Source organism: Schistocerca serialis, chromosome 9 (genome assembly GCF_023864345.2).
Source record: "Schistocerca serialis cubense isolate TAMUIC-IGC-003099 chromosome 9, iqSchSeri2.2, whole genome shotgun sequence".
Taxonomy (NCBI): Eukaryota; Metazoa; Arthropoda; class Insecta; order Orthoptera; family Acrididae; genus Schistocerca; species Schistocerca serialis.
In genome coordinates this window covers 36,084,786-36,103,074 of record NC_064646.1, presented here as the reverse complement: position 1 = coordinate 36,103,074, position 18,289 = coordinate 36,084,786, and the positions used below count along the sequence as shown (strand labels likewise).

The following is an 18,289-nucleotide window of genomic DNA, read 5'->3' as shown; positions in this document are numbered from 1 at the left end:
TGAAGAGGAAGTGCAGGACTTACATAGCACAGTTGTTCAGGTACAGCAAATGGCAAGTTCTATGAAGGATGCCATGGAGTGGCACACAACATGGTTATCAAACTTGGGACAAAGGGTGTCGAATAACACGAGACTAGTATGGGAAGTGGTAACAGAGCTAACCCAATGTGCTAGTGAAATGAAGGAAGTGGTGCATAGCTATTTGGAGAGAATACAGAAGCAACTGAGTGAACTGGACAACATATCGAATATAGCAAGGTTGCTACATGGGCTAGCGGACCAACATGGAGGTGCTAGGAATGAAGTGGCAATGTTATAAGAGACGATGTTTCTTGTGATAAATGGATATTGGTTATGCCTAGGGAATACATGATGTGATCTCATTAAGCAGAAAAGCTGCTTCGTGCAGAAATGCAATGTGCAGTCAGTTTCACAGGAAAATTTGGAATTATTGTTCCATATGGGTAGGGTAGAGGTGGAAACAGATGGGGCCAGGGAGCATATAAGTGATCCACGTCCCTGTTGCAGGGATAAACTCGGAGTTTTCAATGCTGCAGCATTCACATGTATCCAGTGAAATAGGAGATATTGGGGAAGTCGATGCAGATGAGAACATGGGAAGTATTGCTAGTTTCAAAGGACAGGTAGACTCGTGTGGTAATGTCATGGATAGATTTGGAAAGTTCGGCACAAAGGAAGGTTGTGATCTGCCCGGGTTGCCATGTATAAATGGATATGCAGACATGTGAAGCGAGTTTGTGGTAGAAGTAAATGGGACAAATTGTGGGAAGGAGCTTCTGCTAGCTCGAACTTACATTCAGAGGATTGGTGATACTCAGTATTCGTGCTGGAAACTGTATGGTTGAATAACGATGAAGGAGGAAGTTAAGCAGAACTGAGAAAACTCAAGCTTAGGGAAAGCAGAATGATTGTTAATGGAATGATTTGTGAGGTAATTGGGGTGGATTTTTGGCTTCTGGCCACACTCACAGGCTCAACTGTTGTGACATTGTCACAGAATACGGTGTATTGTCCTGAAGGATCTCTGAGAGTTCTAAGACTTCAAAATTTAACTATTTCAGTAACACACTCAATCCATAACTTGTGCAGTGCTTGACCAAATTAATAAAGTCCCAGCAAGGGAGAATTTTTATTGAACAGATGTGGCAGCATATACACCATATCTAGGAACAATTAGCAGTCCAGAGTGTTAATCGTAAGTGTATCATCAAAAGAGAGGTGGTTTGCTGCACCACCAATAAGTGTAGGTATGGCTTTGGGGAATGGTTGAAAATTTTCACAGCTACGGCTGGAAGATAGAAGTTAAGGGACCGATGGACCCATTGGCTAGGGGACACTGGCAATGTTCTCATTAAGCAAATAGTTCTGCGAGGCAGGTTTACAACATCATTCGCAAGTGACACGGCTTGGCATGCACTATAAACAAATGTGGAGAAGAGTGTGGAGTAATCAGGTGCAACACAGACTACTGAAGTGCTGTGAAAAACCTGTACATTGCAGTTACAATGGCACCTAGCAACTTCTGTGTGGGGGGCCGAAGCTGGCTAGAAAAAGCTGATGCTTAGAACATTCAGCTTGTTCCCTTCACAGATACTATGTCAGAGGTGTAAGAAAAGGACTACAAATAAGGGACCCCAAAGACTCAAGGCAAACAGTCGTGTCACCATTCTGTCCACATCAGAAACTAGAGAGAATGAGGATTGTCTAAGTTTCAGGCCAACCACAACTACCATCTGGTCATGAATTTTGAATGCCATGCCGGTCTGCTGAACAAACAGTCAGGCTCTGCTGTGCGAACGCACCATGGCCATGGTGAGACAGGTTTGAAACTTGATGCTATACGGGTACAGTGAGTGGGGGAGGGGGGTGACCAGCCTCCACTCTCACGGCCTCCCAAGACTGAGGCTGTCCTCAAGCACTGACTGAGCTGCCCTGGGTGGGTGAATTCAGCTGGTGAGACTCTACTATGACCATGGTTGTTGGCTGTTACCATTCCACACTCTACATTGTTACTAGGAGAAGCAGGTGAGGGACTAGCCAGTTGCACTCCAGAAGGAAGGCACGGGGCTTCTGGCTAAGCCAACACACATTGCCAGAAATGCCACCTGGCCCAGGACTCGAGCCATTATGTCATGAGGATTGAGCAGCTGGTGCTGCAGCAAGTTCTTGCACTGGGCATTTGCACCGACACATGTACACGTGCCACATCACTGTCACCTGGTTCAGCAGGGGTACTGTGTATTCTTTGGCAGAATAAAAGTCAATGCCAAATTTGCTCCAGTGTGTTTACCCATATCTCTGTCATTCTGGTGCATTTCGACCCATTGAGACCAGGGGGTCATAGCAAGTATTACATGATGGGATCATCACTGTAACAAAGCTGAAGGGCAAACACTGTTGGATGACAAAATGGAGCAGCAGGTTGGTGACTGCAGTGCTGCACACAACATTCAGTAAGTGATGACATCATTCATGGTGACCACCAGGTGACTGGAGATGATTTTTATTGTATTACCTCCCACAGTAAAGGCAGTATGACAATGATTATTCAACGACAGGGATACTCAAAGGTTTGCGCTTCTTGGGTACCAAGAATGTTAACTATGCAGGACAAAAAGACGAGAAAAATAACTGTCTCACAACTCTTGCAGCACTTCTGTTTGGAGGGGGAGTAGTTATTGGAAAAAATTCTGACTTGGACAAAACACAAGTTAATTTTTTGAACCAGAATCAAAGACACAGTCAAGGAAATGGCATTATAGAAGCTCTCGAAAGAAGAAAAAGTTCAGAACTGTGTAATTGGCAGGGAAAGTTAAGGCTACAGCATTCTGGGATGCAGAGGATGTGTTTACGGTTGATTTTTTGGGGCTAGGAATGCACAATAAGTTTTTCCAATACGTCAAAATATGTCAAAACTCTCAAACAGCTTAAAGCATGTCTTCAGCAAGTTTGCGCAACAAAAGGTATGGCAGATGTTATGTTTCATAATAGCGCAAGACCACACGCCAGTCATCAAATCACTGAGAACTGGATAGGGAGTGTTGCCTCGTCCCCCATACAGCCCTGACCTGGCACTATCAGACTTACATCTGTTCAGGCTGCTAAAAGAAGTTCATCATGGAATTCACTTTGAAGGTGAAGGTGAGGAGGCTGTGAAAACGTATGTTGGTCAGTGGATTTGGAACCAGGACTGTGCGTTTTATCACACTGGATTACGTGCCCTTGTCAAGATGGATGAAAATTGTGGAAGTGGAGAGAGATTATGTTGAGAAGTCATAAATTGTTTGTCAGTTTTATGGTTTTCAAACTGTGTAGTTGCATTTGAAATTCTTGACAAAAAAAGGACCCTCTTATTGGATGGTGTTAGTCTGTAAACTTCATGCAGATTGTTGTTTAAGGATCCTTGGAAGTCTAACTCTGCACTCTTTGTACATATACCCTTTCCTTTGATTTTTTTGTTAACAATTTGGACTTGCTCAAAAAGAACTTCCTACTCATTGTGTTAACACCAGATGGAAAACCACCTTGCACTTGGATAAGACTCCTTCAGCTTGTACATGAAGACCTAGACGGTTTTGTCTGTTCCGCTTTCAATAAGCTGTTAGTAGAACTGAAAAATTTGTGTGCTAATCCCCATATTTTCAAATTTGCATTGAAAAGCTTTCTTATTGAATATTTTTTTCATTGCGTACAAGAGTTTCTCACAGTAACTTAAAATCTTGCACTGTAACATCTCGTTCATCGCGTACAAGTTACTATTGGAAAACTTATTTGAGTGTGATTTTTAACTTGCATTGTCTTGTTTTTTGTTTTTAAGTTTTGGTATCCACTTTCTTTGAATTATGTATTAATGATTCCACAGCCAAGTAGCTGTGGCTCACTAGTTGTTAGCACAGATGGGCCTAAGTAGGGAGATAAAGGAAGGTTACTACATAGTTTTTTAAGATATTTAGGATTCACATACAATGAATTCATACAATGAAATGCAATGCAATATCTCAGCGTATTAGTCAGAGCTGTGGGTTACCTTGTGGGCTCTGATACAGATGAAATCTCACAGAAAATGATTTTTCTTTATCTGCTTCTGTTCTCTCAGCTTAATACGAGCAACTGAGTAAATGTATTCAGCAGATAAACTAGCCTAGATAATCAAAGAAACTAGTATAGTGTACTTAAAAATACAGTTGTTAGTATTCTATGTGGTACATATGAGAATAGAACAAAATGGGATAACTGATGGAACAGCTAACACATCGTGTCAAGAATATTGTGTGGCATATTGCAATACCCACTTTCAAGCTGAGCCAAGGAGCAAAGCGTCAATAAGTCAAGAATTGGCAAGGGGTGAGAAAGCAGAAGTTGCAGTCAGTAAATTTGGGTCTGACCAAGTTGAATTTTCCTTTTAATTCATGCTTACTGCCTCTGACGAGGTAACTTATTGAAATAGTGTACCTGTAATGTTCTAGTTATAAATGTAGTAAAATGTAAGTTAATGCAGATGAGTAGGAAAAACAAACCCATAATGTTTGGACACAGCTTTAGTAGCGTCCTGCTTGTCACAGTCACGTCGTTTAAATATCTGGGTACAACATTGTAAAGCAATATGAAATGCAATGAGCTTGTGGGGATTGTAGTAGGAAAGGCAAATTGTCAACTTGGGGTTATTGGAAGAATTCTAAGAAAATGAGATTCATCTGTAAAGGAGGTCACAAATAGGACACTATAAAGGAGGCCACGAATAGGACACTAGTGCAACATATTCCTGAGTAATGCTAGAGTGTTTGGGCTCCGTACCAGGTCGGTTTAAAGGAAGACATCAAAGCAGTTCAGAGGCAGGCTGCTAGATTTGTTAACGGTAGGTCAAACAACACGCAAGTGTTACAGAGATGCTTGGGAATTCAAATAGGAATCCTGGGAGGGAAGGCAACAGTCTTTTTGAGGAATACTATTGAGAAAATTTAGAGAACCAAATCTGTCGCCTCCAACATGCATTGTGCGTAAAGACCACAAATATAATGTATGAGAATTAGGGCTCTTACAGAGGCATATAGACATTTGTTTTTCCCTCATTCTGTTTGTGAGTGGAATACGAAAGGAAAGGACTAGTAGTGGTACGGGGTGCCATCCGCCATGTGCCATAAGGTGGATTGTGGAGTATCGCTGTAGACAAAGATGTAGATCATTCGAAAACCGAGAACATATAATCTGGAAAGGCAAACGCTTCCTTCTGGGATACATACACTATGTGATCAAAAGTATCCAGACACCCTCAAGCATTGTGCTGCCACCTACTTCCAGGTACTCCATAACAATGACCTCAGTAGTCTTTAGACATTGTGAGAGAGCAGAATGGGGCACCCCACGGAATCATGGACTTCGAACATGGTCAGGTGATTGGGTTTCACTTGTGTCATACATCTGGATGCGAGATTTCAACACTCCTAAATATTTCTAGGTCCACTGTTTCTGATGTGATAGTGAAGTGGAAACGTGAAGGGACACATACACCACAAAAGCGTACAGGCTGACATCATTGGTTCACTGACAGAGACCACCAACAGTTGAAGAGGGTCGTAATGTTTAATAGCCAGACCATCACACAGGAATTCCAGGCTGCATCAGGATCCATTGCAAGTACTATGACAGTTAGGTGGGAGGTGAGAAAACTTGTATTTCACGGTTGATCGACTGCTCGTAAGCCACACATCACGCCGGTAAATGCAAATGATGCCTCACTTGGTGTACGGAGCATAAACACTGGACAATTGGACAGTGGAAAAATGTTGTGTAGAGTGACGAATCACAGTACACAATGTGGCGATCCGTTGGCAGGGTACGAGTGTGGCGAATGCCCAGTGAATGTCATCTGCCAGCGTGTGTAGTGCCAACAGTAAAATTTGGAGGCGGTGGTGTTATCATGTGGTCATGTATTTCATGGAGAGGGCTTGCACCCCTTGTTGTTTTGCGTAGCACTATCACAGCACAGGCCTATGTTGATATTTTAAGCATCTTCTTGCTTCCCACTGTTGAAGAGCAATTCGGGGATGGCAATTGCCTCTTTCAATGCGATTGAGCACCTGTTCATAATGCATGGCCTGTGGTGGAGTGATTACACGACAATAACATCTCCGTAATGGACTGGCCTCCACAGAGTCTTGACCTGAATCCGATTGAACACCTTTGGGATGTTTTGGAACACCAACTTCGTTCCAGGCCTCAACGACAAACATCAATACCTCTCCTCAGTGCTGCACTCCATGAAGATTGGGCTGCCATTCCCCAAGAAACTGTCCAGCACGTGATTGAATGTATGCCTGTGAGAGTGGAAGCTGTCATCCAGACTAGGGGTGGACCAGTTGAATTCCAGCATTACCGGGAGGGTGCCACAAACTTGTAAGTCATTTTCAGCCAGGTGTCCAGATCCTTTTGATTTCTATTTTATTTTTATTTAAATGTCAGTTTCCCTAGGACCAAATTGAGGAGCAAATCTCCAAGGTCATGGAACATGTCAGAACAAGAAATTATAACACAAAAGTAATAACAGATAAAAATAAAATGTATTTGTAGATTTCAAAAAAGCATACGACTCGGTAGATAGAGAAACATTACTGAAAGTATTGGAAGAATTTGGGGTCGATACGAAAACAATTCAAATTATCAAACAGACGCTAACAAACAGTAAGGCCAAAGTTAAATTTATGGGTGAAATTTCAAGGAAGTTCGAAATTAAAACAGGTGTTAGACAAGGTGATGGTTTATCCCCAATCCTCTTCAACTGCGTACTGGAAAAGATATTGAGAATATGGAAAGAAGAACTCAAAGGCACCAAGAATGACATCAGAATTGGAACAAAAAAAGAAAAAATAGAAGTGGACTGTTTAGCTTTTGCAGACGATCTGGCAATAATTACAGAAAACGAAGAAATAGCTCAGAACTACCTGGAGAAACTACAAGAAGTTTCGGCCAGAGCTGGACTGCAGATTTCATTTGAAAAAACCGTGTATATGTCTAATCATAGAAATAACAAGAAAAATCTTATTACTAAATACGGCAATATTAAGAGAGTAGAAAAATTTAAGTATTTAGGTGAAATAATTCAAGTGAATGGTTTAGACAAGAGTGCAAACCAGGCGAGAGCAAGGAAAATGGAATTTGCTTTTCAAAAAACCAAAGACATATATAACAAAAAAAAAACATTTCGATTCAAGCTAAATTAAGACATTATAAAACTGTCATTAGACCAGAATGCCTGTATGCATCGGAGTGCCTAACTCTTAACAAAAAGGGGGAAATAGAAAACATGGAAAAGAAAGAAAGGAAAATTTTGAGAAAAATATTAGGACCGAGAAAGATTGGAGAAGAGTACAAGCTAAAGAGTAATAAGGAAATATACAAAACTATTGAGAAAGTGAGTGAGGCAATGCGTAAACGCAGACTAACGTTTTATGGTCACCTGTCGAGGATGGATGGAAACAGACTAACAAGAAAAGTGTTTGAACATAGTAACAGGAACGAAAAAACCAACAATAAATGGATACAGATGGTGAAAAAGGATTTGGCCTATTTTAATGTCACCCGTGAGTCAATCAGGGACAGGGAAAAGTTTAGACAAATAGTGAACGAAATTAAGTGTTTTCCAGAAGAAACGAAACTAAAGAATAATAACAGGAAATGGTCGGAAGAGCGGAGGAGGAACCACTCGAAAATGATGAGGAAATATTGGGAAGAGAGAAAAAAAGATCAAAAAGCCGGGCAAGTGAATTGTTGAACGTGGTCCAAAGATGGCCGAAATCGAAAGAAGAAGAAGAAAATGTTTATTAACCCAAAAAAAAATCAAGCCATAAGTTTAAGTAAACGCAATCAACAATACAACAAGAATCAGACTCATTTTTCAAGGAACTCCTCGACAGAATAGAAAGAGTGACCCATGAGGAAACTCTTCAGTTTTGATTTGAAAGCACGTGGATTACTGCTAAGATTTTTGAATTCAAGTGGTAGCTTATTGAAAATGGACAGTATACTGCACACCTTTCTGCACAAGAGTTAAGGAAGTCCGATCCAAATATCCTTTAAGAATGGAAAGAGTTACCCCAAAATATAGTACCATATGACATAAGCGAATGAAAATAAGCAAAGTAGACTAATTTTTGTCTTGAACAATCACTCACATCAGATACTGTTCAAATAGTAAAAATGGCAGCATTAAGTCTTTGAACAAGATCCAAAACATGGGTTTTCCGCGACAGTGTACTATCTATCTGAACATCTAGAAATTTGAACTGTTCAGTTTCACTAATCATATGCCCATTCTGTGAAATTAAAACGTCAGGTTTTGTTGAATTGTGTGTTAGAAACTGTAAAAACTGAGTCTTGCTGTGATTTAGCTTTAGTTTTTCTGCAAGCCATGAACTTAAGTCATGAATTGCACTATTTGAAACCAAGCCACTACCAAGCTAGTGTCATCAGAAAACAGAAATATTTTAGAGTTACCGATAATGCTAGAGGGCATATCATTTATATAAATAAGGAACAGGAGTAGCCCCAACACTGATCCCTGGGGCACCGCCCCCTCCCCCCCCCCTCCTCCCCCCCCTCCCCCACTCTCCTACTTGACCATACCCCATTCAGAGCCCACATCAGCCATTTTCAACATTGTGAATAACGACTGTTTGCTGTCCATTGCTAAAGTAAGAAGTGAACCAACTGTGAGCTACGCCCCGTATTCCGTAATGGTCCAACTTCTGGAGCAATATTTTGTGATCAACACAATCAAATGCCTTAGTTAAATCAAAAAATATGCCTAGTGTTCAAAACCTTTTGTTTAACCCATCCAGTAACTCACAGAGAAAAGAGAATATAGCATTTTCAGTTGTTAAATGACTTCTAAAGCCAAACTGTACTTTTGATAGCAAATCGTGTGATATAAAATGATCAATTGTCCTTACATACACAGCCTTTTCAATAACTTTAGCAAACACTGATGGCATAGAAATAGGTCTAAAATTGTCTACATTATCCCTCTCTCCATTTTTATAAAGTGGCTTTACTACTGACTATTTTAATCGTTCAGGAAACTGACTATTCCTAAAGGAAAAATTACAAATTTGGTTAAATACAGGGCTAACATGTGCAGCTCAGTACTTTAATATTCTGTTAGGCACTCCATCATATCCATGAGAGTCCTCAGTCTTCAGTGATTTAATTATTGACTCGATTTCCCCCTTGTCTGTATCTCAGAGGAGTATTTCAGACATTAATCTCGGAAAGGCATTTGCCAAGAAAGTTATATGATTCCCTATAGAAACTAAATTTTTATTTAATTCATCAGCAATGCTCAGAAAATGATAGTTAAATACTGTACATATATCTGATTATCAGTAACAGAAATATTTTTACTACAGTCTGACTTTATTCCTCGACCCTGTGCTGCTGACCAGACACTTCCTTCACAACTGACAATTGGTTTTAATTTTATCCTGTGAATTAGCTATTCTATTTGCATACCACATACTCTTTGCCTTGCTAATAACATTTTTAAGCACCTTACAATACTGTTTGTAATGGACTACAGTAGCTTGATTATGACTACTTCTAACATTTTGATATAATTGCTGCTTTGTTTGATGTGATATCCTTATGCCACTAGTCAGCCACCTGGGCTGCCTATTACTGCTAGTACCCGTTTAGAACGTTGTAATGGAAAGCAACTCTCAAAGAGCATGAGAAATGTGTTAAGGAAAGCATTATATTTATCATCTATGTTAGCGGCACTATCAACATCCTGCCACTTTTGTTCCTTGACAGGGTTTAAAAAACTCTCTAATGCTGTTGGATTAACTTTCCTACATAGTTTGTAATTATAAGTGACATCTGTTTGAGTACAAAAGCCTTTTAGTGTTAAAATTTGTGCATCATGGTCTGAAAGGCCATTCACCCCTTTACTAACAGAATGCCCATCTAGTAAGGAAGAATGAATAAAAATATTGTTTGTTGTTGTGCTACTGTTCCGCTGCACCCTAGTTGGAAAAAACACAGTCTGCATCAGAACATATGAATTTAGGAGATCGACAAACATTATTTTTCTTGCACCATCATATAAAAAATTTATATTTAAGTCACCACATATAACTAATTTCTGGCACTTCCTACAAAGTGAATCAAGAATCCTCTCTAGCCGAGCAGAAATGCTGTGAAATCAGAGTTAGGGGACCTATAAACAACAATAATTAGACATTTCGGTTCACTAAATTCAACTGCTTGTGCACAATATTCAAATATCTGTTCAGTTTAGTGCCATGATACGTCTATGGACCCAAATGGAATACTGTTTTCATACGTAGCCACTCCCCCACCCCACAAGGAACTCCTTGAAAAACAGCCAGCTAATCTGTATTGTGGTAAAGGAAGCCTCTGAATTGTCAAATTATTTAAGTGGCGCTCTGACATACCAATAATTTCAGAGTCAACATCTATAAGCACTTTACTAACGTTATCTCTAATACCTCTTATATTTTGATGAAATATGCTAATTTCTTCTCTACTTCGAAACATGACGTCCTCTGAAGGTGAATCCTTAGAGGGACTTCCTTTAAGCAGCTATACCTATCAGCTGACTTCAATCTAAAAAAAGGTGCATCTCTAACACCAACTACTACAGGAATTCCTCCATGAGTGATCCCACCACCACCCACTACACTGTCACCTATAAGCTTTGCCAGCCTCCCTTCAGATACCTGTTGAGGTGCAGGCCACACCTAGTGTAACTTGATCTACTGATAGACCCAACTGGCACCACTGAAACGTGACCCGTGCCCTCTGCCATCAGCGCTCTCCCCAGCCCCACATTAACGCGCGTAACAGCCACATTAAGACAAGGCTGATCATCACGCTGAAACAGTTGCACGAAATGCACATTAGTGCCACCAGTTTGAGTAGCCATCTTTACCAGGTCACCACCTACATCATATTCCTCGTCCCTATCGAGACTGTTCCCTGCTCCACCCACTATCACCATCTGACCCTCCTTCGTAAAATCCCTAGTGTATAATACACAGGACCATAAAAATATGGGGATTTTAATGAAGAGGAAGCTTTAATGTTTTTCAGAATGTCTTGCTCAATCTCTTTGTGTTTCATGAAAGACTAGCTGCAAGTGTTCCCATTATTACTATCATTGTATGTTCTAATTAAATATTGTCCAAAGAGTCCTTGGTGGATTATGGATAGTTTAAGTAGCAAAGGTAATGACCTAAACCTAAAATGAGCTAAATAACCTAGAGACTGAGAACAAGGAATCGTCCTCCAGAGCTGTGGAGGTGGTTACATTCTCCCAACGAGACAGCTCGACTGGAAGTCAAAAGCTAGCAACTTTCTCTGTATTGCTTATTGGTTATCAGTGGCACACCACCTCAACTTTTTGATAAATAGTTGCCTTTAGCCCGTAGACTGTTTATATTCAGATTAAGCAATTCATCTGATATTGACTGCAACACCAAGGTTACGTATGACTGAAGCCATATTATGTACAAGACGAACACAAATGATTAAAAATAACGGAACTGTACATGTGTTTAGAATTCAGTATGATGAGATGCTCCCATATCCTGCAATCGGAACCAACTCCTAAATTTAGCACAGAATGAGAGAGTGATGTATCTCCCTCCGTGCAATGTTTTGAGAGTCCACAAAGAACCATCTGTTGTTGGGGATATACCGTGATGAGCAAGTTACTAATCAAAAATATTCTGCCAAGTTCATTGGACAGCATGTCAGGTGAATATGCTCGCTGTGGCAGTAGTGCTACACTGCATTCTTTGAAGAAGGCTTGTGTAATCCACTCCAGTTCTGACTGGTGTTATCTGGGTGAAATATAAATGTGGAGTTATCTGAAGGAAAGGGGGTGCCTCAACTTTTAAACACTCTGTGGGGTTATGTTTTACATTCACATCACCATCAGTTTGTGAAAGTTGAGATGCTGTGCATTATTCAGTGGTGTCCAAGCTGTCACAGTTGGCATTTGTCAGCTCAACAAACACTTTGCTAGATTCTTATCACCAAATCAGTTTCTAACATGTGTGGCTGTATCTGTAGCACAACAACTATTGAATGAAAATGAGGAAGCAGCAGTTTTTTCTCTACATTACTGATTTAAGTATAAATAAATCAAGCACAAATACAGGGCTATTACAAATGATTGAAGCGATTTCATAAATTCACTGTAGCTCCATTCATTGACATATGGTCACGACACACTACAGATACGTAGAAAAACTCACAAAGTTTTGTTCGGCTGAAGCCGCACTTCAGGTTTCTGCCGCCAGAGCGCTCGAGAGCGCAGTGAGACAAAATGGCGACAAGAGCCGAGAAAGCGTATGTCGTGCTTGAAATGCACTCACATCAGTCAGTCATAACAGTGCAACGACACTTCAGGACGAAGTTCAACAAAGATCCACCAACTGCTAACTCCATTCGGCGATGGTATGCGCAGTTTAAAGCTTCTGGATGCCTCTCTAAGGGGAAATCAACGGGTCGGCCTGCAGTGAGCGAAGAAACGGTTGAACGCGTGCGGGCAAGTTCCACGCGTAGCCCGCGGAAGTCGACGAATAAAGCAAGCAGGGAGCTAAACGTACCACAGCCGACGGTTTGGAAAATCTTACGGAAAAGGCTAAAGCAGAAGACTTACCGTTTACAATTGCTACAAGCCCTGACACCCGATGACAAAGTCAAACGCTTTGAATTTTCGGTGCGGTTGCAACAGCTCATGGAAGAGGATGCGTTCAGTGCGAAACTTGTTTTCAGTGATGAAGCAACATTTTTTCTTAATGGTGAAGTGAACAGACACAATGTGCGAATCTGGGCGGTAGAGAATCCTCACGCATTTGTGCAGCAAATTCGCAATTCACCAAAAGTTAACGTGTTTTGTGCAATCCCACAGTTTAAAGTTTACGGCCCCTTTCTCTTCTGCGAAAAAAACGTTACAGGACAGGTGTATCTGGACATGCTGGAAAATTGGCTCATGCCACAACTGGAGACCGACAGAGCCGACTTCATCTTTCAACAGGATGGTGCTCCGCCGCACTTCCAGCATGATGTTTGGTGTTTCTTAAACAGGAGATTGGAAAACCGATGGATCGGTTGTGGTGGAGATCATGATCAGCAATTCATGTCATGGCCTCCACGCTCTCCCGACTTAACCCCATGCGATTTCTTTCTGTGGGGTTATGTGAAAGATTCAGTGTTTAAACCTCCTCTACCAAGAAACGTGCCAGAACTGCGAGCTGGCATCAACGATGCTTTCGAACTCATTGATGGGGACATGCTGCGCCGAGTGTGGGAGGAACTTGATTATCGGCTTGATGTCTGCCGAATCACTAAAGGGGCACATATCGAACATTTGTGAATGCCTAAAAAAACTTTTTGAGTTTTTGTATGTGTGTGCAAAGCATTGTGAAAATATCTCAAATAATAAAGTTATTGTAGAGCTGTGAAATCGCTTCAATCATTTGTAATAACCCTGTATCATCAGGAAGCATAGTGATAACTTATTCTTAATACAGTTTATTACGTTTCTCTTAAGCTTTATTTTGATGCACTCCTTAATTACATTAGTTCTTTGTCTCAATGTACTCACTTCAGAACCCTCTAATGTGTGTATAATTTTGGCCCCAAAGCTTTGGAGCATCCTGTATACTCTGCTAGCTTTTGATACACATCTTATAGTGCCAGTGTTTCATAACCTTATTATTTTTATTGAAACAGTTATGTTCTTTGGATACAGTCTATTGCTCAGTGATTCTTATAAACTGAGATGTACTCAGCATTACCTGTCCAACAGTGGCACTCATCTCCTCGCCCAGAAGTTCACGCTATCTGCTGTAAACATAAAGTGTGGGAAAATTTATTTTAGGGTAGTTGCAGCTAGTGTAATTAAATTGACAGAGATATTGTCGACTAGTCATTTCCACCTTTCAAAGCTTGACTGTCCATACTTTAATGTGTGTGAGCGACAGATACCGTGTGGTGTTAACATCTAAGCTGACCGGGTTTTTGTGCTGGAGTAGACAGCATACTTTTTCGATGAAGTTTACGTTCAGACAAGAAGTAAACTTGGTAACTTACAACATACTTAACTTGAGTCTTGGGTGTATTTAAGGAAGATGGGTGACTGTTTCTTGAAAATGTTTTGTGGTGTTTTTGAAAGATAGTTTGATTGTACATCTTTTGTGTAATATTTTTGTATTTCTGTTATATAAAAATACATAATGAATCCTTAAAAGTATCTAATATTTTGATATTAATTGGGTTATGGAAAACTGTCAGTTACATAATTCTTGTTAAACAGCTAAGAGCATTTTTTATTACTAATATCACTTAAAGCTGAATTTCAACATATAAAAACATCAAAAATACAAACTTTTAAATTTTTCTTTCAGTAGGAATTAAATACACTCTGTTTTGAGACCATTCACATGTATAAAAATGCCAAGAATGTGTCCCATTATTTTAGGGATGCTTAATTAACACTATAATCATTTTCATTAGATCTTACAATCTGATTAATTATTACAGAAAAATATCAACTTCTGCAGTTAACTGTAATTGGTAAGAAAAGAAATGGTCCATTAGTATTTGCACAAAATACCAAGTACCCACTGCATTACCAGTGTATAATTAAGAAGTTGCTACTAAATGAAGGTTGTGTCAAGAGTTCTAAGCCTTGTTTCAGAAAAAGTATCTTCAGTAGAAGCATCAGTAATTAATTTCCTCTACAGTTACTTCAAAGGAACGTATCAGTGTAAAAAATTTAAATATTCATTTATTCTTGAAGTGCTTTATCATTTGAGTGATAACTGTCTGAACGTTTCAAATTATTATTGCGTGGTTTTTATTTTGGTACTTTTAAAGCAACAGTGACTAGAGGACGATATTGCCATATGTAATATTTTACGTTCTGTATTCGTGGTTGTGGGATACATTCTCTGCATATATTCCTTACATCATTCACATACAATAAAAGTTTCTATAGTACAGCACATTGCACAAACAACATTTTTTTAAAAAAAAGAATAGGTCCTTGTGTCTCATCGATCAGAGACGTTAGAACATGTCGGTCGAGAGTTCAATGTAGACTTTGCAGCTTGAACACAGCCAGGACCACATATTTTGTCACTTAATATGTCCAATACAGAACATGTTTAAACATGTTTATGATGTGGTGTCAGTGAAGAGCTGTAATAGATTTCTTGGATATACATAGTAAAGAGTGTTTTGTTATTTTTTATGTTCATCGTAAACTATAAACATATTGTAGTTTGAAAACTTCAAAAAGACATAAGCTTGTTAGTTTGAAAATTCGTTTGTTTGAGTTATGAGTCTAAGGAATGTTTGTGTTCATCTTTCTTCTGCCAATGAAATGAGCTGCTTTTGGAGAATGTTGCAAATACACTGCACTCCTGTTATTCTTGCTTTTTATGCTTTGTGACACTGCTGCTGTTTCCATGAGTACAGCATATCAGTGGTGTTGCTCCTATGCAGTATACCATAATGTAGATTTATCAGCGAGATAGTTTCTTGAAGACACATCTATAAAACTGGCTACTATAGTTCATCAGTAATTCCACTCTTACAGAACTCAGCTGCAGTAAACATAATAAATATTTTAAAACTGTCCTACATATCATTTTCTGTGATTGTTAGCATGGTAAGATGTAAGACAAAGAACCTCTGTGGAGATCGGGGGATATTAGTGAAATTTCCGTTTGAGAATGGGAAGGAGGCATGACTCAGAAACTAGAGCAAGAAGAAGAAGAAGAAGAAGAAGAAGAAGAAGAAGAAGGTGGATAAATGCAGTTTCATCAGAATGAATCATGAATGGTAGTGAAGTGAGAAGATTGTGCTGTCTACAGTTCTGTTTTTCTGCTTGCCTTTGCTTACACACTATGCTCCAGTATAATGGATTGGATTGTCTGATTTGTTTCTGAGATACTATTGGGTATCAACCCATATTTGGAGAATCAAATTCCCTCTCTGTAACAGACCAAAAACTGGATATATACTTTGAAGACTGAGCTTACGAGTGAGATCGTCAAATATATACAGTTTGAAAGACAGTGCCACCTCCATTCAGGTCTAGGGTGTTCACATGATCCCTGAAGAACTGGCACCGCTGCAAGAAATAAGATTGCAGAGAGACTATAGCCAGGCTTTGGAGTCGAAAAGAAAAAATAACTAATATTCATCTTTATAGTATGCACTAAGTTAGGCTGTATGCCACTTGACATGTTGTGCTCTGTGAGGAACCGAGCAAAGATTTTTGTAGTGAGAGTCAAACATATTCATATATGCTTTCTCCTTAAAATCATGTGTTGTTTTCTGCCAGGAATAGTTCTGTTTACTTGTAAATTGTACTGAAGCATAATGACGGTTAATGTGGATATTGATTAAGTAAGTAATATTGGAATAACCTGCTTGTGTAGATTATATCATAGAGCAATGGCTTCCATGACGTGGAGGTGAGCTGTCCTCGTGGCTGTTGAAACTAATACATTGACTATTCTGGCTGTGGTTGTCAGAACTCTTAAGAAGCAGATGCTCGATTGCCAATTTCCGATCTCTGGTTAAAAAAACTACACAGGTTATTAAACCAAACAGAAGAAAATCTGCAGACAGGTGTCGTAGATGACACTCTCAACTTACTTCTGAATGATGCGGTGAGAGGACGGCATCCAGCTGCAGAAACGTAATAGTAATGAGAAACGTGTGACGGTTGAGTGGCTGCCTCATGTTAACCTCGAAGTAGGAACTAGCGTCAGTAAAGACAGGGACCAGATGACTACGATCAACCGCCACGACACTGACTGCATGTTGTTAGTGTCGACTGATCAGAAATGAGCATTTTTAAACTTGCTCTGGTCGTATTTGGAAATAAAGCTAACTCTGAATGTTGGAGCAGGTCATGTATTTGCTGCATCCTCGGAATGGGCAGGTGATGCACTGGAGCATCCAACCCGCAAAGTCTCGGCGTGTCCAGGGAGAGACAGCAGTCTTCGTTCGTGTCGCAGCGCCCCCACTCGGAGCTGCCCGCCTCCTCCGGCCGACCGGACTCAGCTCAGCCCAGCTCGGCCAGCACAGAGTTGAGGTCCTCCTGCAGCGTCAGCGACATCTCCTTCTGCTTGAACAGCTCGTCCTTGAGGCGGTCGATGTTGGCCTTGAGCAGGAAGTTGCCCTTCTTGAGGGCGGCCAGCGCGTTCTCGTGCCTCTTGGCCCTCTCCGTGAGGTTCTGCTTCCGCTTCTCTGGCGGCGCGTCGGGCGCCAGGTCTCCATCGCTCTGCTCCTCCTCGGACTGCTCGCTCTCAGACTCTGATTCGCTTTCCGTTTCGCTCTCCTCTTCCTCCTCCTCATCTTCGTCTTCCTCGTCGTCTTCTTCCTCCTGAAACGGAGAGCCAGGTTCAACATCTCGGAAAAAATTGTGAGTTCGCACCTGGGTAATAATAAAATCTTTAGCAAAATAAGATTGATCTGCAGGTGTTGTTCCACTCAAAATATCTGTAACACACTCACTGTAATATATAAGTATCAAATAATAAAAGTACATCAGTTGCTATTTTTCAATACCTATCAATATACTTGTGTATGTAAATCAATGCATCTTATTTTTTTAGAAGCACTGTTTGTAAAATGAATGCTGCAGCTAACTAACGCCATAGTTAACAAAAGGGGCACTCAGTTACGCGTGTTTAATTCGACGAATTTACTCAAGAGACTCCTGTGGTTGGGCAGACATCATAGGAGTTGCAAAATGTTCACTTTAGCTTGCCATCACCTCTTTTAAAGGCTCCACAGATGCCTACGATAAATGCTTTGAAACACTGGTAACTATAATATGTTTACATACAAAAGTTTTTAATCTGTCACTTTACCGCAACTACCAAGAAATTGGAATTCAGAAAAATATAATCTTTGAAAAGCGTTCGACAAAAAATTTGAGACATATATGTCATGCAATTGGATTAGGAACTATAATAGCAACAAACTCCCACAAGTTTGACATCATCTCACATTTACGCAATATAAAATAGGGGTTTGCATTCATCATTGTCAGTATTTCGCCTGAAACTAAGGTGGTGCACTCAGAAACTGTTGCTGTGTGGGCGTGTAAATGAAGGAGAAGGTGTTTCTTTGTCATTTCCGCCTTCATTCAGGAAGTTAGTATTAGTTGCTCTTTACTTAGCACGGTGGGAAATTTGTGATAAGTTCCTAAGGGACCAAA

At 40.2% G+C, this 18,289-nt stretch overlaps 2 protein-coding genes across 11 annotated transcripts in view; one reads left to right on the top strand and one right to left on the bottom strand.

Annotated features, from left to right (window-relative positions):
* Window positions 1-18,289, top strand: part of LOC126419883 (trichoplein keratin filament-binding protein) — a 791,911-nt gene that overhangs the window by 18,784 nt on the left and 754,838 nt on the right. The window lies entirely within an intron of this gene.
* Window positions 14,240-18,289, bottom strand: part of LOC126419882 (protein piccolo-like) — a 225,270-nt gene continuing 221,220 nt past the window's right edge. For all 4 annotated transcript variants that reach the window (XM_050087135.1, XM_050087133.1, XM_050087134.1 and 1 more), the window contains one exon: window positions 14,240-17,449. In XM_050087135.1, the coding sequence (XP_049943092.1) occupies window positions 17,129-17,449 (321 nt within the window). In that variant the 3' untranslated portion in view covers window positions 14,240-17,128. The remainder of the gene's footprint in view (window positions 17,450-18,289) is intronic.